Source organism: Marmota flaviventris, chromosome 10 (assembly GCF_047511675.1).
Source record: "Marmota flaviventris isolate mMarFla1 chromosome 10, mMarFla1.hap1, whole genome shotgun sequence".
Lineage (NCBI taxonomy): Eukaryota > Metazoa > Chordata > Mammalia > Rodentia > Sciuridae > Marmota > Marmota flaviventris.
Window position 1 is genome coordinate 72,161,375 of NC_092507.1, and position 26,256 is coordinate 72,187,630.

General features: G+C 32.2%; 1 protein-coding gene across 1 annotated transcript in view; it reads right to left on the minus strand.

Annotated features, from left to right (window-relative positions):
- The window catches only part of Col24a1 (collagen type XXIV alpha 1 chain), a 379,962-nt gene that overhangs the window by 69,534 nt on the left and 284,172 nt on the right, over positions 1–26,256 (minus strand). The window contains exons 37-44 of the mRNA XM_071618609.1: positions 22,730–22,783; positions 20,988–21,095; positions 15,152–15,205; positions 14,854–14,907; positions 14,164–14,220; positions 12,256–12,309; positions 8,643–8,696; positions 8,481–8,534 (exon numbers count right to left, since the gene is read on the minus strand). Of these exons, the coding sequence (XP_071474710.1) occupies positions 8,481–8,534; positions 8,643–8,696; positions 12,256–12,309; positions 14,164–14,220; positions 14,854–14,907; positions 15,152–15,205; positions 20,988–21,095; positions 22,730–22,783 (489 nt within the window). The remainder of the gene's footprint in view (positions 1–8,480; positions 8,535–8,642; positions 8,697–12,255; positions 12,310–14,163; positions 14,221–14,853; positions 14,908–15,151; positions 15,206–20,987; positions 21,096–22,729; positions 22,784–26,256) is intronic.

Here is a 26,256-nt window from a genome sequence, read left to right on the forward strand (position 1 = left end):
AGAAATCATCAAAAGTTCTCACAAACAGGATAATTCTACCTGGGATGTTAAGTTTTTAAAAGTAAAAGAAAAATTGTGCCAAAGAGTCAACTTAACAATTATAGGCACACATAAAGAAAACCAATTTAGATGTTATATTTTCTGAAAACGAGTTTAGACATTTTAGAAGAAACAGTATATATCATCACAAAGGAAAACAGCTTTTTCCATATGAAATTAAAAACCCAGCTTTTAAAAAATTTGATAATGAGGAGATATATCCATCAAGTATTCTACTTTCAGCCTTGAAAATTTTTATTTGCCTTAAAAATCAGTAATGCAATCTTTCTAAGGGTAGGGAAACCAGAAAATGGGTTACTGGTGACCTAGGTTTAGTTGAAGTATATAGGATTTCTGGAAAATATGGTACTTAGAGTTAAATATGTCTTTCAGAAAACAATAAAGAAATAAAATAAGCAAATACTTTTAAAATATTGAAAAAGTTCTTATTTCAGTCACATTTAATGGTACTAATGATGGTAATCTTTAAATATGTTAACCAGCGTGTTTTTCCTTCACAGCATTTCTTTTTATGCAAACAGATAAATATGTCCTAGACTTGATTTTCAAAATAGAATTGTGCTTGGATGATGAATTTTCAAAATGGTCCAGTGAAATCCACGGTTTGGGTAGTAGTTTGATAAAAATATAATTTCAGTTTCAAACTGAGCTTTTAAAATACAAAAGCCTAATTCTTAAATATTAATAGTCTACCTTTTAGTGTCAAAAAAGGGTTATAAAGAACTCAAGTCATAAAATTCATGCCATAAGTAATAGACTAAGAATAATTATAAAAATATAAGAATTTTTCCTTTGTAAGAGAATATAAAAATATTCAAATTTGAAAAAGGGAAAAAGAGAAACAGAAGAGAACTAAGACTGTTAGACACTGACAGGGACCCTGAGCAGAACCCTTTGTTCCATCCTGCCCTCAAGCCTTGGGGTAGATAGAGACAATAATACTTGTAGATTATTTTGGGGGTCTGGGCACAAAGATGATACCCAGGGCTACTAAAGTCCTTATTGAGAATTCCACATATAGTGCACTAATAGTGACACATATAGTGTTAGCAACACATTTCTTCATGAGATGAGTAAAACAGAGGAATATCTCTCTGAGATCCCCAAACACCTAACATTATGGAAGGAGCAACAGAATGTTATTTCCTTGTGGCCAAGAATAGAAGGGTGTGGCTCTGAGAGCCCTATCTGAGGAGGCCTTGCTTTATACTAAGATGAAAAATAGCTGTGCATGCAGACATGGGTCAGAGAACTTCTGCCAGGAGGGTCAGGGTAGCTGCCAACACAATGGGATAAGGGCAATTAGGGGTCAAAAGGGATGATGTACATTTCAGTGGATACTACTATGAATGGATGATAAGAGAAGATTAAAGTTACCTCTCACGCCTTTTCCCTACTATTTCAACTCTGAATGTTACTACAAACTTGAGAAGAAAGTAAACGGGGATATTCCAAATCAAATGCTACACATTTGAGTAGGTAGAGTTAATAGCAGTTGATTGATTTGATTTCTACTAGTCAGGTTTCTACTATCAGGTAGGAGGAACACTCAGAACAGATGTTAAGTTCCATTATAAAGAATACAAAGGAAATTATCCTTTTAGTATATCACAGATATATGCATCTTATTACAAACATTCAAATAATAAAATGAAGATAAAAAATTCACATATTTTTACAAATAAATTACATTTTGGCAGGATCCTTATGTTGGAGATAATTTCAGAAGAGTTATATATTGTGCTCTGAAATCTACATCTGTGGGCCAATCATCATTAAAAAAACAATGCTATTCAGACTTGGAGCAGCTTATAATAGAATAATGCTAAAGGAACACTGTAAATATGAGAAATATTTTAAAAGTGTATTTTGCTAATGATAGCAAGGCAATTATGGCAAAATCTATCCGTAAACACTAGGAGTATTTAACCCATAACAAGACTATGGTCTCAGCTGTTCCATTCAGGAAGAGTGCCTTATTACAACTGTTATCATAACAAACAGAAAGTAGGATGGCAAGAAACACCAGTCTTACAATGGAGGGTTAAGTACATATAGATCAATAAAATATAAAACACTGTTACTGTGATGGGCTTAATGTCTGGTGCCCTGCAAATTCACGTGTTGAAATCCTAACCCTAATGGCACAGTCTAATGGTATTAGAATGTTAGACCTTTGGGAGGTGATGAGGTCTTGAGATTAGAACCCTAGTAAAAGGGATTTGCATCCTTATAAAAGGGACTTCAGAGAGCTCTTTAGACTTCTTTCTACCATGCAATGATATGATCAAGAGTTGGCCTCCCAACTATGAGGAATGCCATTGGGATTTTGATCGGAATTGCATTAAATCTGTATAGTGCTTTTGGTAGTATGGTAATTTTTACAATATTAATTCTGCCTATCCAAGAACAACATAGAACTTTCAATATTCTAAGGTCTTCTTTAATTTCTTTCTTTAGCATCCTGTAGTTTTAATTGTAGAGGTCTTTCACCTCTTCCATTAAGTTGATTCCTAGGTATTATTATTATTTTTTTAGGTATTGTAAATGGGGTAGTTTTCCTCATTTCCCTTTCAGAGTACTTGTCACTGATGTGTCATTGAAATGCCTTTGATTTATGGGTGTTGTTTTTATATCTTGCTACTTTGCTGAATTCATTTACTAGTTATTAAAGTTTTCTGGTGGAATTTTTTGGGTCTTCTAGTTATAGAATCATATCATCTGTAAATAGTGCTAATTTGAGTTCTTCTTTTCCTGTCCATATCCCTTTAATTTCTTTCATCAGTCTAATTGCTCTGGCCAGTGTTTCAAGAACTATGTTATATAGAAGTGATGAAAGAAGGTATCCTGTCTTGTTTCAGTTTTTAGGAGAAATGCTTTCAATTTTTCTCCATTTAAAATGTATTGGCCTGGGGTCTAGCATAGATAGCTTTCACAGTGTTCAGGTATGTTCCTGTTATACCTAGTTTTTCTAGTGTTTTGAACATAAAGGGGTGCTGTATTTTGTCAAATGCTTTTTCTACATCTATTGAGATGATCATATGATTCTTATCTTTAAGTCTATTGATGTGATGAATTACATTTACTGATTTCCATATGTTGAACCAACCTTGCATCCCTGGGATGTACCCCAGTTGATCATGGTGAACTATCTTTCTGATATGTTTTTGTATTCAATTTTCCAGAATTTTATTGAGAGTTTTTGCATCTATGTTCATTAGAGATATTGGTCTAAAGTTTTCTTTCTTTGATGTGTCTTTGCCTGTTTTGGAATCAGGGTGATACTGGCCTCATAGAATGGGTTTGGAAGTGCTCCCTCTTTTTCTATTTCACAAAATAATTTGAGAAGTATTGGTATTAGTTATTCGTTAAAGGTCTTGTAGAATTCAGCTGTGTATACATCCAGTCCTGGGCTTATCTTGATTGGTAGGCTTCTGATGGCATCTTCGATTTCATCGTTTGCAATTGATCTGTTTAAATTCTGTATATCATCCTGATTCAATTTAGGCAAATCATATGACTCTAGAAAATTTTTGATGCCTTCGATATTTTGTATTTTATTGGAGTACAAGTTTTCAAAATAATTTCTAATTAATCTTCTGTATTTCTGTAATCTGTTGTGATATTTCCTATTTTATCACATATGTGATTTGAGTTTTCTCTTTCTCTTCATTAGCATGGCTAAGAGTTTGTCAATTTTATTTATTTTTTCAAAGAACCAACATTTGGGAGGTAAATTTTTTCAATTGCTTTTTTTGTTTCAATTTGATTTCAGTTCTGATTTTAATTATTTCCTGTCTTCTACTAATTTTGGTGTTGGTTTATTCTTCTTTTTCCAGGGCTTTGAGATATAATGTTAGGTCGTTTATTTGTTGACTTTTTCTTCTTTTAAGGAATGAACTCCATATAATTAACTTTCCTCTTAGAACTGCATGCATAGTGACCCAGAGATTTCGGTATGTTGTATCAGTGTTTTCATTTACTTCTAAAAATTTTTAAGTCTCCTCTTTCATGTTTTTTGCACTCCATTGTTCATTCAGTAGCATATTATTTAATCTCCAGGTGTTGAAGTAGCTTTTATTTTTATTTTATCATTGTTTTCTAGTTTCATTCCATTATGATTTGATAGAATGCAGAGTAATATCTCTACTTTTTGTATTTGCTAAGGGTTGCTTTGTGGCATAATGTATAGTCTATTTTAGAGAAGGATCCTTGTGCTGCTGAGAATGTGTATTTGCTCCTTGAAGGATGATATATTCTACATGTCAGTTAAGTCTAGGTTATTGATTGTATTATTGAGTTCTATATTTCCTTTGTTCGGTTTTGTTTAGAAGATCTATCAAGTGGTGAAAGAGGTATATTAAATCACCCAAAATTAATGTATTGTGGTCTACTTGACTCTTGAACTTGAGAAGAGTTTGTCTGATGAACACAGATGCTCCATAGTTTGGGGCATATATATTTATAATTGTTTTGTTTTGTTGATGTACGGTTCTTTTGAGTAGTATAAAATGTCCTTCTTTATCCTTTTTTTGATTAAGTTTAGCTTCAAACTAAACTTATTTGATATGAGGATGGAAACCTCTGCTTGCTTCTGCAGTCCATGTGAATGGTATGATTTTTCCCAACCTTTCACCCTCAGTCTGTGGATGACTTTTCCTATGAGATGAGTCTCTTGGAGGCAGCATATTGTTGAGTCTTCTTCTTCTTCTTCTTTTTTTAAAATCCAACCTGCTATATGTCTTTTGATTGGTGAGTTTAGGCCATTAACAGTCAGGGATATTATTGAGACGTGATTTGTATTCCTAGTCATTTTTGTTTATTTTTGGTATTTAACTTCACTTGGCTTCTTCTTTGATTGGTTTTCCCCTTAGTGTAAAACCTCTCTTTGCTGATTTTCATCAGTTTTTCATTTCCTCTTTGTGGAATATTTTACCAAAGATGTTCTGTAATGCAGGCTTTCTAGTTGTAAATTCTTTTAACTTTTGTTTATCATGGAAGGTATTTATTTCATCATCAAATATAAAGCTTACTTTTTCTGGATATAAGATTCTTGATTGGCATCCATTTTCTTTCAGAGCTTGTTGTTGTTGTTCCAGGATCTCATGGCTTTGACTGTCTGGGTTGAATAATCTGCTGAAATACAAATTGGTCTTCCCCTATATGTGATCTGATTTCTCTCTCTTGCAGCCTTTAAGATTCTATCCTTCTTCTTTATGTTTGGCATTTTCATTATAATGTACCTTGGTGTACATCTGTTGTAATTTTGTATATTTGGTGTCCTGTAAGCCTCTTGTATTTGATTTTCCAATTCATTCTTCATGCTTGGGAAATTTTCCTATATTATCTCATTGAAGAGATTGTGCATTCCTTTGTTTTGAAACATTGTGCCTTCCTCTACCCTAATTAACTCTTAGATTTGGTCTTTTGATGCTATCCCATAATTCTTGGATGTTCTGTTCTTAGTTTCTTTCTATTTTCACTGTGTAGTCAACTTTATTTTCTAGATTGTATACTTTGTCTTCATTATCTGATATTCTTTCCTCCAAGTTATCTAGTCTGTTGGTGATGCTTTCTATTGAGTTTTTTATTTGGTTTATTGTTTCCTTCATTTCAAGGATTTCTGTCTTTTTTTTTTTAAGAGTCTCTACCTCTTTCTTGAAGTAATCTTTTGCTACCTGTATTTGCTCTCTTATCTCTTTGTTGAAGCGATCAATTTTTGCCTATATTTGTTCATTGAGGTCATTCTTTAATTCACAGATCTTTTCAATTATGAACATTCTGAACTCCTTCTCTGACATTTCATTAACTTTGCTGTTCATGGGTTCTGTTATTGTAGTATCCTAGTTTGTTTGGGGTACTTTCCTCCCTTGTTTTTGTCTAAGTGTCTTCCTCTCTTGCAGTGTGGATCTGAGACATTATAGTTTCTACTCTATAATCCTGTAGTATCTGTGCAGATTATCTGTACCTCACCTTGATGTTGGGCTTCCAGACTCTGCAGGTATCCCTAGATATATGCTACTGCAACTAAAGGGTGACAGCAACAGTGGAGATATATTGAGATAGCATGGAGGTGTCTCAAGATGGATGCAACATCTTTCAGAGATGGGGCTGAAAGGGTGGACCTTACACTATCTTTGGAATGCCTGCTTTGAGATGCAGTTGATTTTAGACCCTGTCTGTTGTCGAAAGATAGAGGCTACTGTGTGGGGAAGGCTATGGTGATGTCTGCAGTGTCCCAAGATGGAAGTGGGTTAGGCCTGGACTCCCAGGTGTGTATGGGGGGGGGTGAACTCATGGCCCTGGGTCCTGTGCTGTGGCCTGAGGTTCAGTGGATGTCTGCCAGTGGCGGGATGAACTCAGGCCTACCTGGGCCTCGGTCCTATGCAGGTTCGTTTAAGAGCATTTTTAATGTGCCCTTGGGCTGTATGGCAGCATTGCCCAGCTCCAGCACCCAGGAAGAGTTGATCATGCAGACTAGAGAAGCAGTTGTTTAGGAAGAGAATTTGATTTTCATTGGCACAATTTTAAAAGATACTAATACGAATCAGAGAATTTCTTCTTCATAACATGTCAAAAAGGAAAAGGAAAACATTACAAATATCAAAGTATTAATTATAAGTAGACATTTTAGGATCAAACTATAGAGAGTACCTGCATTCTTATGCACCTATTGCAAATATAAGGGAGTGACATAACAGAAGTAGCAGTGTTCTAGTTTTAGTTTTTTTCTATGACTTTTTCCATTTTGGAATTTTAAAACTCTAAATAAATATTGCCACAGTCTTCTTTTTCTGATTTTTTTCTTATTCAGGCTTGCCTTTAGTGGGATACTTTTATTAAATATTTATTAATTCTCACTTATTAAGGAGCTGGACAGGAAGTTACTGGTTAGATGCCAAGGCTATTCTGAAAGGTTTCTAGGTCTGTGAACACCTATTCAATATATCTGATTGAATCCCATTTTATTACTTTCTCCTATAAGTGGGAAACACAAGTCTAAGTGAAGACTGCTTAACAAATCTGAAGAAACATGATGAAGAAAATAAAGAAAATTTATTATTTTAAATTTATTCTCACCTAATTTATTATTAAATTAGAGTGCATTTTCTTAAGAATTTAATTTTAAAGCAATTGCATATGAAGTCAGAACGCCACGAAAATCAAGGAGCAATGAATTGATGGTGCCAATGAAAAAGCCAGTTGTTACAAAATGTTTAGGCAATGTCTGTGGGGCACAGGGAAAGGGAGGCTAAATTCAGTTTAAGTAATGGATTTTTAATTTGTTTTATTACAAATAAAATTGTCTTATGGGAAAAATCTTTTGAATCAATTTTGTATTTGTGTTATATAATCAAACTATTATTTAACTCTTACCTTTTGATAAAGATTGATTGGCCAGATTTTAGTCAGCCTCCTGAACCTTCTCCCAGGCCCCCCCATTCACTTCCTTATAAAATTCTGTTTTCGTGGGGCTGGGGTTGTGGCTCAGCGGTAGAGCACATGCCTTGCATATGTGAGGCACTGGGTTTGATCCTCAGCACCACATAAAAATAAATAAAGAAAATAAAGGTATTGTGTGCATCTACAAATATATATATTTGTAGATTACACACACAAACACACACACATACATACATACACATACATACACACATATAAAATTCAATTTTCGCAAAGAAACCTGCTGGTTAATTTAGCAAGTTCCACTTCCCACCCTCAATATCTGATCACCCTTGATACATAATCCGGTGTCATTTTCCACCGTCCTGTAGATGTTGTCTGATCATGCTAGTCTGTCTTCAGCAAGAATGCTATTAGGTTGGTTTAGCCAGAATCCCCCTTCTCATGATGTTTCCTCTTAGTAATTTTCCATTCACTGACCTCTCACCTTGTTGTTTGGCTATAAATTCCTACTTGTTAGTGGTGTATTCAGAATTGAGCCCAGTCTGTATACCCCATTGCAAGATCCCATTACAGTGGCCCCAATACCAAAAGTGAAAGTTCTGAATAAAGTCTTCATTATAATGATTTCACAAGTATTACTGAATAATTTTTTTCTTTAAAATCTCTAAAACAACTAAATAGGTTTGACTGATATTTTTTCACTCTACAATGCAGGTATTTCTGTTTGAAACCTCCAAAAGACTATGAATTTGGGACAACTTTAGGCAATTTTCATAGAGCTAGAGTAGGTTGCTAGTAAAAATAAATTGAGTAACAGTCAAAACATATAAATCAATAATCATGTTTAGTACAATTATCAATATATACCCTATTAAAGGCATATAGTGATCCCAGATCAGGAGAGATGAATGATTATTTTAATTATAATTAATAGGAAATCCTTGTGCTCCTGCTTTCTAAAGCTAACAATAAATAATAAGTGTTGCAAACCATCTTAAGCAATTTCAACTTACTTCAGATCCTCTCTCTCCTTTTGGTCCTTGTTCACCTTGTTCACCTGGCTCACCCTTTAATGGGAACCAAAACAGAAATTATATATAAAGCAGAGGTAATAAGTTATTTTGATGTTAATTTTTTAAAATGTCAGAATTACAAAGAATGCCTTCAAAACATACTGGGGACCCTTGTTGTCCTGTGGCACCTCTTAGTCCTGGTAAACCCACATGACCCTAGGAATAGAGAAGAATATATTATCAGAGTAAATTGAGACATGTAACTTAGAGAAGAGGGTACTATTAATTTAAAATGGCAGTGAAATGTTGCAAACTCAATTAAATATCATAGAGATTATAATTCTTGAAAATGAGGTAGAACATAATAGGTGCTAGATATTATGATGAATATGATATATTATAATGAACAAGTATAGAGTTCTTTCTGTTTTTTTTTTTTTTGAGTTAATGTTATCAGTTGAATGATGGCCTCCCCAAAAGATGCCTATGTCCCATATGTGGGATTATACATGTGGGCCTTACATCCACTAATGAGTAGGCTTGTAATAGATACAGAAGAAGGTAGATGACAAGGGAAAAGGCCTGGAGAAGACAAAGAAAGAGATTGGAATGATGCAGCCATGGGAGTGCTGACAGCTACCCACAGCTGCAATAGGCAGGGAGGATTCTCTCCTAGGTCCTCTAGAGGGAGTGTGCCCTACCCACTTCAATTTTGGATTCCTGCTCTCTAGAATTGAAAGAAAAGATTCTGCTGTTTGAAACCATCCATTTTGTGGTAATTTGTTACAGCAGCCCCAGGAAACTAATATGACCATTCCTGGATATCCTAGGGGGATTGGTTCCAGGATACAAAATCTGAGAATGCTCAAATTCCTGATGTAAGGTTTAGTTTTTGTATATAACTTGTGAACATCCTCCCACCTACTTTAAATCATATCTAGAGTATTTGTACCTTATAAGACAATGTAAATACCTCAGAAATAGTTATCATACTGTATTTTTAAGGGAATAATAACAGGGAAAAAAGTCTGTATTTGTTCAGTACAGATGCAATTTTTTAAAAAATGATATTTTCAATCTGTGGTTGGTTGACATTGTAAAAGTAGAGGGCTAAATGTATAGCCAATACCTATTCTCCCTGTGGAAGTTCATATTGGTCTCCATTTTTACATACTAGATTCATAGCCATTTGAACAGTAGAGTTAATGGGATGAAGACTGGAAGCAGATACTGCATGCAATAGAAATATCAAATGACTCTGAAATTCAGCAATCTGTCATCACTCTAGGTTTCCTAAGAAGAAATGCTGACCTACCACATTTCCCTTTATAAACTAGCAACAACCTAGGGACATGTCAAATTAAAGTTATGAATGAAGAATTTGCAGGAAATATCTTTTGTCCCCTTCTCTATTGTCTTCTTCACTAAGATTCCTTTCTTCCTATTTTCTGTATGTTACAGAAAGAGTGCCTTACACAGTTATGAGTTTCATATTCTCTGGGCTACAAGAAAAGGTTGCATACACGGGATAACAATATTCTCACATAAAGGTCAATGCAAATTTTTTTGTTTGCATAAAGTAAGGCAATTAAATTTTAAATTTCAACTTCCTGATAAAGAAAATGAATCTTGTTTAAGAAAGTGAACAGTGGCAAGAGATAAATGCTAGTTTGGAAAGCTTTCTATATATTATATGGCCACACTAAAGAGAAACCATTACTGCACATGACTCTCAGCAGTAACACATGAGTAAAGTCAGTAACAGCATCAGGACAATCAAGAGGGTACATGATACAAGTGAATATGACTTCTTGTGGGTGACTTATCAAATAGGCATTGGGTGAGAAGTGGTATAAAACACTGCAGTTTCAACATGAAGTGAGAATGTGCACATGAGTAAGCCACAGAAATCTGAACTATCATAGCTAATTATGACTTTTCTACTATATTTGTCTGTAGTAGAAATGAGACCTTTTCAGAATAATCTCAGAATAGCCAGTTGGCTCTCTTGGCTTTGTGAAGTCTAAACAAATCTCACCAAAAACAATTTAACTATCTAAGAGCTTTGCCGTAGTAACTATTCTCATCCATCCTAATAAAAATTGACAATAACCATTTTTATGTTACGGTCAAAATTAACTGTATAAAATCATGCAAAAGAGTTTATGGGAAATGGTGACTTTTGTCTAATCATGTTAGTGGTAGGATGAGTTATACTGTCAAGGGAAACTTAGAATTTTATAATGAAACTGATGATAAGTTCCATCTTGAAGGATGAGTGTTTTGGGCAGTAATGTGAGGACATTCTGAGAGAGAGCATGGAAAATAGATTCATGTTACAGAACAAATTAAGTAGAGAATGGATTTGAGAAGGCTAAGACTGGGGACAGAGAATATAGTAAGAAAGCTACTGAAATAATTCAGTCAAAAAATGAACTGAGAAAACGAGTTTAATAATGACAATTACAGTTTGTCAATTTAGTCTGGCTAATCTAATTTTGCATTTCAGAAATGACCACAGAAATTTTATCTTGAGAAAGGGATGTGATATGTCAATTAACCTATCAATTTATTATTAAGACTACTATACACAGGGTTCAAAACTAGATGCTGTATAGGAAAGGCATCCTATCCAAACTAGGGAGCACATTAAAAAGCAATTAGCAACAATAACAACAAGAGCAACAGTCGATGGTAAAATATTTGTGTTGAATAACATATAAATAATATTACAGAACTATGCAAGAGTGCAAGATTATAGTTAGAGTGGGTCAGGGCAAAGGAGAGTGTCAGGGGAAAGGGGAGTTTAAGCTAAACTACAAAAGACAAATAAGATTTTTGGAAGTAAACATCCTCAATACCAATGTGATTCTAGAAAAAATTTCTACACACAGCTAATTTTAGTTCATGAAGTTGGTTTTACAAAATACTTCTAAGAAGTGAAAGAGGCTAAGAATTAATTTAAGTCTTGAGAGTACAAAGATATTTATCTACCCTTTTGACAACACTTAACTGAATTCCTAATATATGCCAGGAACTTTGTGTTCTAGAAATTGGGAGTATAATAATGAGAAAGAGAGACAAGATTCTTAGTATCCTAAATCTTATATTTTGGTGGATGAAAATAGATTAAACAGAGAAACAAATGTATAAAAAAGTGGTAAAATAACACTACTACATATCATGAAAGTTATCAGATAATATAATCAAAAGTGAGTTTTAAATCTGTTTTAGGTAGGGCATACAAAATAATCATTATATATCTATTTAAAATAGGGCAAGTAATTAAGTCCTCTCAGGCAGGAACATTTCAGCTGATATCTGAATGATGAGAAAAAGCAGCAGTAGAGGGGTAGAGGGAGGGAAGGGGAGGGGAGGGGAGGGGAGGGGGGATAGGAAGGGGATAGGAAGGGCAGCAGAATACAACAGACACTTGTTTGGCAGTATGTATAAACGTGGCTGTATAATCAACGTGATTCTGCAATCTGTACACGGGGGAATAATAAGAATTCATACCCCATTTGAAACAAATGTATGATATATGATATGTCAAGATCAATGTAATGTTTTGAGCAACCAATAAATTTCTGATGCTTAAAAAAAGAAAGAACTAGATGATTTTAAGAAAATGTAACAAAATAGAGCTAGACTTCTAAGATTACAAATTTAAGACATTACCAATCATCTCAATGGTGCTTATTTTTATGAAACTAAGTAAAACTACAGAGAAGCCTATTTAAATTTAGAAACACAGTGTATAACTGACAGTAATTACCTTATATCCCTCTGCTCCAGGCTCTCCTCTCTCTCCTTGTTCCCCCATTGGACCCTATAGTAACCCCACACAAAAATGATCAATTTCATAGCTGCATTCACAAATGCAGATAATACAAGTAGTGTTTTGACAAAAATATAAACTCCAATGTATAATAATTTGTTTTGTTTCACTAAATAATCAAAAGATTAAATTTCAATGATACCAACATTAAAATATGCTAAGTGCTGAATTAGATAAAAAGAATCTCATAATGATTTTGTAAGAAAAAATACTGAAAACCCAATTACAATTAAAAATTTAAAAAGATCATTTAAAGATCATTTAAATATAATCTTAACAATTAATCCACTTTACTTTCTTCATTGGAAATTCCAGGGTTTATTCTTTAATCTGTGAAATTTTTAATTCTCAAGGCATCATTTAATTTAAGAAAAATTATACTCATAAACTTTAATCCTTGAGACAGAAGCTAATGTAATAAACTTGGACTCCATGACTTTTTTATTTTTAATGTGAAAATTTTATATAATAAACTGTCAAACTATGTACTCTAAAATGATTCAAAAACATTAGTTATCACATACTAGAAATTATCAGCTGAACAGAACTTTAAATTGAAATTAGTTAACAAAGCTACATAATTTATTATGGAACATTGTGAGCTTTTATTCCTATGTAGATAAAGTTGATAGGCACAATGTAAAGACAATACTGTCTAACTCTGCTTTAATTATTTAGTATATTCATAGTTTATGTCTGTTTCATTTTTATTAGATAAAACCAGCATAATTGTATTAGTCTTCTAATACATAAGTATTTATTATATGGTAGCTGACATTCTTTGATCCCGGCATACCTAAATCTGTGAAAAAGAAAGCACTGTAATACTCCATTTGCCATTTTTTTATTAGCTTTTAAATTTTTGCATTATTTATCTCTTAATGGTTTAGACAGATTAAAATATATTTGATAAAGAAAGTTACATATTTGTAGAGAGAAGTTCATCTCTAATGTAAGATGGCTTGATTTAATCAGAAAAATTCTAGAATATTTCCTTTTTCTAAAACAAAGTGCAACTTTCATGGTCAAAGAGCCAAACTGAAATGCCAGGAGTAACCACATATTCTGATCTTTTGCCTTTGGATTCTTTTATTTTCAGTGATACTATGTGGAAAATGGAAAATAAAACCAGTTATATTTACTTCAGGGTCCTAAGCATTATTGTACCCATTTCATTTTCATATGTCTACTACACATTGTTTTAATCAACATGAATACAGAGATAGTTATTCAGATAATCAAAGCTACTAATAATAGCTACTTTTCAAAAACTGTGGTTACAGTTAGTCCTTACAATATAGACCCATGATCTTTAAAGATTATTGGTTCTAATAACCTGTTATAAGAGTTTGGAACTCACTTAACTATTATCAAAAGTATATAGGTTAGATTTTTTAATACTTTAGAAATCAATATGAATTTGATAATTAGAGAAATATTTGCTATAAAAGTACAGAGTATATAAATTTTGGACAGTTTCTGCATAAAGTTACAATGCATTTAATGCTAAAAGTTAGATTTTGGAAGTTACTGTCTCAAATCTACATATTAGGAAAAGGTTCTTGATCTGCATCTTTTTCATATCTAAGACTTTCACATTATTTAGATTTCATGATGGCAAATACTGCTCTTCTATCTAACCTTGCATAGTTAGCAAAATAAAACTCTTTGAAAAGATAAGATTGGGCTGGGGATATAGCTCCGTTGGTAGAGTGCTTGCCTTTGCATGCACAAGGCCCTGGGCTCAACCCAGCAACATACACACACAAAAAGATGAGATTGGTGTTGTGAATCTACTACTGTGTTTCATCTTGAGGTGTCAAGATATTTTAGAAAAAGACCTACTGGTTCACCTCGAGGCCCAGGTGGTCCTTGAACTTTGCTATCTTCTCCTGGGTAACCCTAAAATGAAAATAATGATTTATCAACCAAAACAAATTAATGAAATAACCTTTATAAATACATAGTCTAGTATTTTAATAAGTTAGAAAATATGCAATTTGGTTTTATCTTTTTTAAGTGGCAAATGTGCCTAAAAAATGAAGCATATAATGTTTTATACACAGTTTTAACTTGTGCATGATTCTTGAAAGTATTCATTTGTTTTAATTATATAAAAAGCATGCTGGGAATTTTCTCAATATGTCAAGTTTTAATGATATCATAAATCAAAAGCACTGCTAGAATTATTCCTAACTCATTAAAATATTTTAATATAAATGTACTATAATAACTCATGTAATCTAGAGTCTCCTAATCTCTTTCAGTAAATAATTAATTTTATTTTTATAGGACTACAGCTCACAAAGCATTTCACATGTATTATTTCACCCTAATTTTGAAATAATACACAGAAGATATTTTAATAATTTATTTAACTTTTAGCTCCTTGATATTTATGTTTTGGAATTTGCAGAATTTCTAATTTGAAAAGTTGTTCTCTTATTCCTTGAAAATATTTCTATGCATTATTTCAGAAAATTTAATAAAGTTAACATCTTACTTAAGAGTTAAAATATCAGTATAGACACACACCTTTTCTCCTTTAGGGCCTGGGAGCCCAGAGAGTCCTGGTGGACCTTGCTGGCCCTATAAAAAGACAAGTAAGCAGATATTCTCTTTGTCATTTGTATATGCTCTATCTAATGCCATGAAGCCCATGCTGTTAGATATTGTGCTATTCTAAAAAGAAAAATAGGATTCACTCTATAGGAGGATTAGAACTAAATGTTAGAAAGTTTTATCAGGAAGATTTAATCTTACTTTCCATATTTGGAATGTCATCTTTAATATAAATGTATATGTGTGAATATTTTTAATGAGAAATGCTTACCCTATATCCTGGAATTCCTGATTCTCCATCAAGTCCCATCATCCCTAAAGGGCCCTAAAAATCAAAATAAATATTAGTAAGAGAGGAAACAGATGTTTGTTTAAATCATTTTTACCATTAGAATTTCATGGTCTGAAATTCTACCTTGTCTGAAATGGGAAAACACCCCCCACCCCCACACACAACTTTTGTCTTTTTTTGGTAGGGGGTACTGGAGGTTGAACTCAGGGGCAGTAGACCACTTAGCCACATCCCCATCCCTATTTTGTATTTTATTTAGACACAGAGTTGCTTAGTGCCTCGCTTTTTCTGAGGCTGACTTTAAACTCGCCATTCTCCTGCCTCAACTTTTGTCCTTTATTTTCATTTGAACCACAGAAGTTCTATAAAAAAATGTTTACTTCTGCTATGAATGTGCTTAATCATATTAAAAGAAATATTTCCAGTTGTCATAATACTGATGGTCCCCAGAAAATTCTTGGAAATGTTTGTATCTCTCCAAGTTTATGGTGATTGTGTATCACTAAATATTGGAAAATGAAGTCAGAGAGTTTTACATAATGTTTCTGTGAGGTGCAGGAGAACACTACATACTTGTAGATGTTTTCATATCCTTTGATGAATATGGTTTTAGTTTTGGTCAAAGTTGTTAAAGTAGAGATAGTGATGACACAGATGTGATAGTAATCTTATAATTACTTATTATCAATATCTTGCAGATGAGGAAACCACATAAATTAAAGACTAATCAGTAAATGCCCCTAATCTAGTGAAAAGATAGACAATTGTAAAAAGTAAAAGTAATGATTCTAAAAATGAGAGAGAGAGAGAGAGAGAGAGAGAGAGAGAGAGAGAGAGAAAGCACGCTATTTTTTAAAAATTTATTTGTAATAACAATACCAGAAGACTATTAACTAAACATCATCAGTAGACCAAAATTTTTCATTTGAGATATGAAAACAGGGCTGAAAATGTGCAAAGAAGAAAATTGTTGCAGATGTGCAAATGGTCTCAAGGAAGGAAGTTTCCAACTCTGAAATCAAGAAATTAAAGGAGCAGGATAGGATCAGGTTTAATAATTGGGGAAAGAGTCAGAAGGTCTTCCTACTTCCTTGCCTGTACTAGGTATCAGACAGCCAAAATTTCCTAGAGATTAAATGAATAAGTGTGGGAAATGTAGCCAAAAAGGCTACAGCTAAAGGCTGTAAGTTTGGGTGGATAGGAGCCACTACAATGAAAAATAAAATATGTGACTCATAAAAAAATATGAGCCATGAACCTTAGGGTATTTAAAAATACATCTTTAAAATATGCAACCCCTAAAAAACTAAGTGGGTGGGGAGACCTCAATAACCTCTTTCAGAGATCAAGGAATCAAATAGTGAGGAAAAAAAGTAAGAAAGTTATAAGGATTTGAGTGACACAGTTAACAAGCTTGATCTAATAGAAATACACAGAACTCTGTACTTACAGAAAAAAATTTTAGTATATAACAGTTATAGTTTATAACAGACCTCAAAGAAATTAAACAGACGAACTAAACTAATTCCACAAGATAGATAAAAGAACTATAAACTCAAAAAAAAAAAAGAGGAGAAAGAAAATAAAATCACAATAGCAAGACTGTGGAACCAACCTAGATGCCCTTCAATAGACGAATGGATAAAAACAATGTGGCATTTATACACAATGGAGTATTACTCTGCATTAAAAAATGACAAAATCATAGAATTTGCAGGGAAATGGATGGCATTAGAGCAGATTATGCTAAGTGAAGCTAGCCAATCCCTAAAAAACAAATGCCAAATGTCTTCTTTGATATAAGGAGAGTAACTAAGAACAGAGTAGGGTCGAAGAGCATGAGAAGAAGATTAACATTAAACAGGGATGAGAGGTGGGAGGGAAAGGGAGAGAGAAGGGAAATTGCATGGAAATGGAAGGAGACCCTCAGGGTTATACAAAATTACATACAAGAGGAAGTGAGGGGAAAGGGAAAAATAATACAAGGGGGAGAAATGAATGACAGTAGAGGGGGTAGAGAGAGAAGAGGGGAGGGGAGGCGGGATAGTAGAGGATAGGAAAGGCAGCAGAATACAACAGACACTAGTATGGCAATATGTAAATCAATGGATGTGTAACTGATGTGATTCTGCAATCTGTATACGGGGTAAAAATGGGAGTTCATAACCCACTTGAATCAAAGTGTGAAATATGATATATCAAGAACTATGTAATGTTTTGAACAACCAACAATAAAAATTAAAAAAAAAGAAAGTAAAATTAAAGCACAAATTATTATTAAAATAGAAAGTGAAATCCCACAACTAGGGAGGCTGAGGCAGGAAGATCACAAGTTTAAGGCCAGGCTAAGCAACTTAGAAAGACCCTGTCTCAAGATAAAAATTTTAAAAAAGGCTGGGGAGAGAGCTTAGTGGTAGAGTGCCGCCCTGGTGTCAATTCCCAATACTGCAAAAAACAAAAACAGAAAAAGAGTGGAGTAAAAAAAATAAAGTAGATTCTTTGAGCTGACTAATAAAATGGCTAAATTTTTGCAAGTATGATCAAGAAATAAGAGTAGACACAATAAAATAGCATCAGGAAAGAGAATTCGGAAATAACCTCAGGAATTTTTTTTTTTTGTACTGTGATTTTTTGCAGTGTTGGGAATCAGTCCTAGGGCTCTGCACATGCCAGGTAAGAACTCTATCAATAAGCTATACCCCTAGCTCTAAAATTTTAGATAGAAGAAAATAGCAAATACAAGTTTGATCTAAATTTGAAAATCTAGATAGAATAGAAGATATTTTTAGAAAGAACCTAAAGAAATTTATTCAAGAAGAAAATTTGATAGGGAAAGACCTACTATTAATAAAATAATATACAGCCCAGATCTTTTTAAGTTGGAAGAACAGATGATGGGAAGATGGAAGATAATGGGAAGTTGGAAGAGCAGATGGTTCTAAACCATTACAGAACCATTAGAGAACACAGAAAAATGTAGAAAATCATTTTATAAGACATTAAATTTTTTCAAACCCAATTAAAGATACTATATATTAAAAAAAACACCAAAGGCCTAAATTGTTTACAAATACAGATGCAAAATTTCTTTCTTTCTTTCTTTTTCTTTTTTTTAAAGACAGTGATTTGCTATGTTGTCTATGCTGGTCTGAAACTCCTGGGCTCAAGTGATCCTCCTACCTCTGAATCCCTATTAACTGGGACTGTAGGCACATGCCATTTTGCCTGGTTCCTACAAAATTCTTAAGACAACTAAATGCAATAAGTGAAACTAAAACTCTTAAATAAAATAGTAGCAAATTGAATCCAGTAATAGTAGAAGAATAATACAAACATACCTAAGTTAGATTTATCCTAGGAATTCATAGTTGATTCAACTTTTGGAAATCCATTAATGAATTTCCTTATATTAACAAGGGAAAGAAAGCCTGGGATTATCTAAACAAATGTTATAAAAGTATTTAAGAAAATTTAACATTTCCTTGTAGTTAAAACTCTGATTAAGAATAGAAATAAATTTCTTTAAAATAATAAAAGTATGTTCCAAAAAAAATTCAAAGAATACTTGAAAATGAGGCATTAGTCGTATTTTTACTAATAGGCACAGGACAAGGTTTTCCTTATGATGACTTTTATTCACTACTATTTCAGGAATTTTTTGCAATGTAATAAGTCAAAAAAATAAATAAAGGAAGGTGATGTTATTATTTACCTAAAGATTCCATAAAAATTACCTAAATTCATTAAAGTGGGTATGAGATCAAAATATGAAAATAGTTTTTTACCAATCCAATGACATAAAGGAAAAAGATTATATTAACAATGAGAGCAAAATTTATTAAAAAGCTAAGAAAAAATCTAAAAGAGAGTTGTAAGAACAGAGTAAAGGAAATACAACTTTCTCAAAGTATGTATAAGAAGGTATGAGTAAATGGAAAGACATAGCTTCTTTACACAAAAATTCAATTTTGGAGGAAACTGATGCTGGTTTTAAAGTTCACATGAAAGAGGAAATCAGTTATGGAGTACTTGCTCTAACAGATCTCAAAAGATATTGTAACAATATAGTAAATAAAACAGTATAGTATAGACCCAGAAGCAGACTATCAGTTTGAGAGATGTAAACAAACCAGTGACTATTTGAGAATTTAGTTTATAGCAGTATTTCATAAAGGTGAGAAATAAGTCAACTTTTCAATAGATAAAATTGTGACAACTATGTATCAATTTGAAAAGAAGAAAATTCATCATCTACAACTCATACCAAAAATAAACTCCATGCCTCAAAGAGTTTAAAATGAAAAGCTATAAAAGCATTAGGATAAGAATATTTTTATACACTTTAGGTAGGAAAGGCATTTCTAATGAAGAAATAAAACCCCAAAACTGTAGAGAAAAAAATTAATAAATTTGACAATGTAAAAATTAAAATGTTTTGTATGGCTAAAGATATCATAAGCAAAATTAAAAGATAAATGACAGAAGTGAAAACACTGTAATACATTTTGCAACATATTCAACAAAACTATATTAATATTTAAGATACATATCATATGTAGAATCAAATCAGTAAGAAAAAGACAACCACGTAATGAAAAACATGTAGACATGTAGACAACTTCTGTAGGTAAAAAGTACAAGTTACTTAGTTGTAATCAGGGAAATGAAAATAGAAAAATGAGATATAATTTTCTCATTTATCCTATTGGCAAACATCAAATGGATTAATGTGAAACATGGTTGGTGGGAATGAAAAATTTGGTAAAACCTCTTTGAAAGGAGTTTCAGAATAGCGTGTTGAAATTGTAAAAGTGAATACTTTTACAGCCAAAAATCCAAAGTAGGAGCCTACTTTGAAGACAATATTCTTTGGATGTATCAGTTTTTATGTTTGTTAAAAATTAATCACATTATATAATGGTTTTAACATATAGGTCAAAGACAGAGAAATATTAATAAATGAAATAAAAGGGAGTAGGAAAGGCCTGGGGTAATAACATATTAGTAAGTAATGGAACACTTAAGATGAACCTGAGGCTTCCTCAACAACAAATGGATTACATAACAGTCTCTGAAAGGCCTATTCAGTGTCTAGCATTGATTACATTTAAATGGAGACAAGGAAATACACCTGATTTTTTTTTAAGTTTATGAAACATTAGAAGACTGAAGTTGATAATTTAAAAAGATATTTTACAACTCTTTCATGCTGTGACTTTCTGAATAGATCCAAAATATATCAGCAATATAATTTTTATAATTTTGCTATTATAAGTACAGAAGTATTATGCTACATTTGTTCCCAACATCATGCAAAATTCATGCAAAAGATTAAGATAGAGATGTTATAAAGATTTATCACAGCTGGTTAGAAAAAATGATCTCCAGATAAAGCATGAAGAATCCAAGCACAGAAAAAAACAAACCACTCATTTCAAGTAAACCTAATTTTCAAAGCAATTTGTCAACCATGACAGCATAATTTTATACAGATATTAAATCTTGATTTTAAGTGCTAGTCATATAAACTTTCCTACTTGGGTTAGGAATTACAATCTAATTTTTAAAAAACCTCATTTCTTATTTTATTTCCATTTTCAGTTTTTTCCCTTTTCCTTTCTCATGTCCAGAAACCACTAAGCCATTTAAGTACTGTGGAATGCTTACAATTCTCCACATCCCATGGAGATAGATTATTTTCAATGGAACTATTGCCTTCTCTGTAAAGTTAATCAAGGGATGAAGCTTTAAGAGCATGGATACATTTCTTTTCCACCCACAGTGACTCAGTTCTGGAAACAAATCAAATACTGACCACAGCACCTCTAGTTCCTCTGGCACCCTTAGGACCACTTTCCCCAATTTGTCCAGGAGCACCTCTGCTTCCAACTTCTCCTGTGGGTCCTATTTGTCCTTTATCACCCTGTGGATGACATTAGTATGAGAGAATGTAAAAAAAATTATACTTAGATTAATTAACTGTATCGTATACTTGAGACTTCAGAAGACATTCAAAAAAATTCTGTAAATGGCAACTTTCTTTTAACTTAGCAGTCTACAGACCACCACTAGAAATAACAACATACCACCACCATACAAGTTATTGAAAAATGTAAGTAAGTTTGGAAAAAGAAGGATTTTAAAAGGATTAAATTCAACCAACCAATCAGGTGAAATCTGGTGCTCATGTTGAATTCCAAACAACCAACTTTTTAATTTTAAATTTTGTCACATATATCTGTCCGCATGTATATATTATTATTATGAGGAAACACAGATGATGAGAAGTCTGTTTCCACAGAGAATTTCAGTATTTCAAAGGTCAGTTTCATGCAAAAAAGGCTTCAGTGTGCAGTTCTACACATGTAGGATCATTACTCACTAGGTTAACATATGCCTTCAAAATATCATTTTATATCCTTCTGAAAACTGGTTTCCTTCTGTTTCCAATTATACTGAGTGTCCCCCGCTTTAAGCACCAAAATACAACAGTTATTAAACAACATTAAGTGTATTTATTCATTTTCTGAACATGGGAATCAACCTTTCCTGTTATTGATATTCAAGAAGACACAAAAGAAAAGGTAAAGGTGTGTGTATGTGTGTGTGTGTGTGTGTTTGTGTGTGTGTGGTGTGCTGGGGCTCAAACTCAGGGCTTTGTGCATGCTAGGCAAATGCCCCACTACACTGCCAGCCTCAATGCTGATTTTGGATATAATATTATATCTAATGAGAGAGACTTCAATATTGGTATTATTTTCATGGGCACGAATGGCAACTAAAATTTACTTCATTCATTTGTTTATTTATTTCTTAATTATCCCTTCCACTGTTCCAAAATTTTGAGAATAATGGAGTAGGTGTACATCTGTAAAAAAGCAAGAGCTGGACTTTGGGAACTAGAATATGGTGTGATTTGGTTAATTATGAGAAATATATTCTGAATTGTCACAGTCCAATGTGAAAACTGTTGTCATACCTTATCAACATTTGAACAAATTATTGGTCCCATACAAAGATGAATTTTTCATTATAATGTATTAGAATTTTACAAATATGTAAACTGTTAAAAAGTAAAATATGAAGTAAGCAACTGAAAAATATTCTGAATTTGTGGTTCTTATTGGATGAGAAAGATAAAATCAATCATTAATCTTCTCAATTTAGAAAAACACATTAATAAAAATCCAGAAACAATTATAATCTTTTCCCTCTAAAATTTTACTAAAGTTGTTATCAAATAGCACAAATGATAGAGTATTTTCATTTTATCTTTTTTATTTTTCACCTATGATCTATTAAAAGATTTTTTTGGAAAACAAGAGACCAAGGAAAAAGAATTTTTTTTTAAAAAACAAATTCCAAACTGGAAAATTGCTTTCAAATAAGAAAAGTGACATATACTTCTAAGTGGAATTAAATATTAATTTATACAAATGTACCTTTAAACACCAAATTTATAAATTTTATATTTAGTGCAAATCAAAATACTATAGCATGCTATGGATTTCTGGGCCTTAAGAAGAAAAAAAATACTAAAAAATATTTAAACATTACCTTTTTTCCTGGACGACCTCTTTGTCCTGGAGTTCCTGTCATTCCTTCGGGTCCCTGAATATTCAATATAGAAAAATAAATAAATGGTTAAAGAAAAGAGTGGAATTTTGAATACTTACATCAGATAACCACTGAATTATACACTAAATAAAAACAAGGGCTACTTTTCACAGTGATTTAAAAGCACAACTGTGACCAACTATAAAGTTCACACACACAAACCTGCCAAGATAGGAAAAACTAAACTGTGCAGTAAAAAAATTACTTTATTTCAATACACTATTTTAATTAATGGGAAGAGAATTAAACACAAATGAATCCATATTAACACTTCTATGAGCTACTGTGAACTCAGAATCTTGAAAGAATAAGATTATAAAATATAATGCATGGTTAAGAAAAATCTCAAAATCTCACTGGAGTATGGAAGTTTGAAGAAATATTCTTTGATCTGTAGGGGAAAAAAAGGAAGAGGAGAAAATACAGCGAGACTACTGTTTAAATAATATTTTCATTTCAATTGGTACTTTGTCAAAAGTAGATGAAAAAATTTTAATATATACTTTTTTTTAATTAAAAAAGTGTTATGCCACATGAATTTTCAGATCAACAATGGGTAGGCTTAAGTGTGATCCATATTGAGCCAGGTTGGATGTTCTAAAATGGCAAATAATTAATCACAACATTCCTTTCATTAGTTGGAAATGAGAATGGAAATTTCAAATTTGTGTCCCCAAAGCTTGGCAATCTGCAGAAATGATGTAGAAAGAAATAAATTGTGGTTTACCACTGTGCTATGTAGGCTCTTGATAAATATTTGTTGAACGAATAAACAGATACCTAAGGAAATGACTCATGCCCTGTGCTCCCAAGCAAATGCTCTTCTAGCCTCACTGAGTTTAGAGGCCAAAGCAGTTTTGTTCTATTGCTGTAGTTATAGCTGCATCCAGAGGTAGAAATGATAGTTGCACTATTCTGAGTTCTTTGTAGCTAATAAGGATTTAAAAAAAAAGTTGATGAATCTTCTATAGAGAATTAAACCCAAATGAATACATTTTAACACTTCTATGAGCTACTGTGAACTCAGAACCCTGAAAAGAATAAATGAACTTTTAAAAAGTCAGACTACACAAGCAGCTTCATATTATGACTTGGGCACTAAATAGCTATAATAGCTATATGGACACTGGGCAAATTATTTAATTTTTAAAGGTCTCTGCTTCCTTCCCAGATAAAAGGGGAACAATAAAACCTCTTTGAAGAGTTACTAGGATTAAATCAGATAATGCATGTAAAATTTAGAAAGGATTAGACTTTTAATGAACAGCTCAATAAATATTAATTTTCACAAGTTTTTAAAGTAAATCATGCAATAGTATACCTAACTATTTTATATAACTATTCTATAAAGAAATTAGAAGATACAATGAAAATTCATGCACTTACCTCCCACTTTAATAAATAGGACCAATATATGTATACATAATTAAACCCCAATATACACATATACCTTTCCAAACACATCATCTGAATTTGTTTATTAATACTATGAATTTCTTAACTCCATTTATAGTATCCCCAAGCAATATGTCACTATTTTATACCTTTTAAAATAAGGAGTATCATATTTTATGCATTATTCCAAAATTTTTTAATACAACATTTTGTTTTTTCAGTTTTTCAGGGTGTCTTTAACATACCTCTCATTTTTTTTTACTGTTATAGGATTCCATATTATCAAATCATAATTCAACCACTTTTCTAATGGTTAACTTTTTGGTATATAGGTAATGTGTTATATATTATAAACATCCTGTGCATACCTCCCTGTATCTATGTTAAGAGTTTTTTTTAGGTTATAAACCCTAGAGTTGACTTGCTGGGTTGCAGAATATGTATATCTTCTATACAATACTACAATATACTATACTAGACATTGCCAAATCATTCTCCAAAGTAGTTTTGCCAATTTACATTCCATGGCAAATGGATAGGGGTTCCAGTTACTCTGTATCTTCTGTAACGTTTGGTACTATTGAACTTAAAAATGTCTATCCCATGAGAACAAAATGATGTTATCTTTGATTTCAATTTGCATTACTGGTTATTAAGGAGAAATGAGCATCTACTCATATAGTTACTTGATATATCTGCTTGATTTTCTGGTTCCTGAATTCTGCTTTCTTTGAGTTACATGAAAGTTTTTACATATATTTGTTCACTTTCTATATATTACAAATCTCTTCTAGCCTTAGCTGATTTTTCTCACTGTATTTGTTACTTTTGATTAACACAAGTTTACAATTTTAATGTAGTCAAATTCATCAATATTTGCTTGTTCCTTTTCATGTTTTGTTATGATTCTTACTGTTTCCACTCCTCCCATGAGGTCATAAAAATCTCTTAAATATTCTACTAAAAGTTTTAAAATTTTTATTTCCATAGCTAGAACTTTAATCAGAATTTAATTCGTAGTGTGTGCATGGATGTGTGTAAGCACATATGTGCATTTGTGTGTGGGAGAGAGTTTCCCCCATTGGGATACCAATTATAGTAATTCATCTATTGAATAGTTCAGCTTTTCCTTATAAATACACAGTGCAATATCAAATTATGAAACATTTCAAAATCTACTTAGATCTAGGTTATCTTCTATTTGCATTGGTCAACATGTGAACAATTAAGTTAATTACTCTTTTTTTTTAAAATTTTTTATTGTTGGTTGTTCAAAACATTACATAGTTAATTACTCTTATTAGGTAGGTCAAGTTCTCCCTTTCACCTCTGCCCCCGGTTCCCAATTTGCTTTAAAATTGTATCGATTTTTGCTCTTTGGTCTTCAACATTAATTTTAAAATCACTTTTTTAAACAATATCTGTATTTTGTTTACTTTTGTTTTTATGTGGTGCTGAGGATTGAATCCAGTGCCTCACACATGTGAAGCCAGTGCTCTACCACTGAGCTATAGCCCTAGCCCTTAAAATTACTTTTCATCAATCAAGTTCTATAAACAAAAATTTCCTATAGGGATTTTGATGGAAATCATACTAAATGTATAAATTAATTTAGAGGAGAATTTTATCATTTTATTGTATGAAGACTTCCAATCCATAAATCTATTTTTTAGGTCTTTAATAAACTGGCCAAGATTTTTTTTCAAATTGTAAAAATTTTCCACAAGTTTTTTGCAAATATTTTGATAGGTTTATTATAAGGTACTTAATTTTGTTGTTAGTTATATTTAAAATTGTATGTAAAAAAGCTTTCTAACTATTTATTACTGGTGAAAAAGAACAGAACCAATTTTTATATAATAATTTTATATTGTACAACTTCCTGAATTCTCATTGATTCTTTTTTGCTAGAAATCAAACCTAGGACCTCACACATGATAGGAAAGTGCTCTACCATTGAGCTATATCCCAGCCCTCATTAATTCTTATAATTTAGAGATTATTTATTTTGCTTTGCTATCCTGGCTGGGACTCTGAGTAAATATTACATGGAAATGGTGACTATAGAGTGG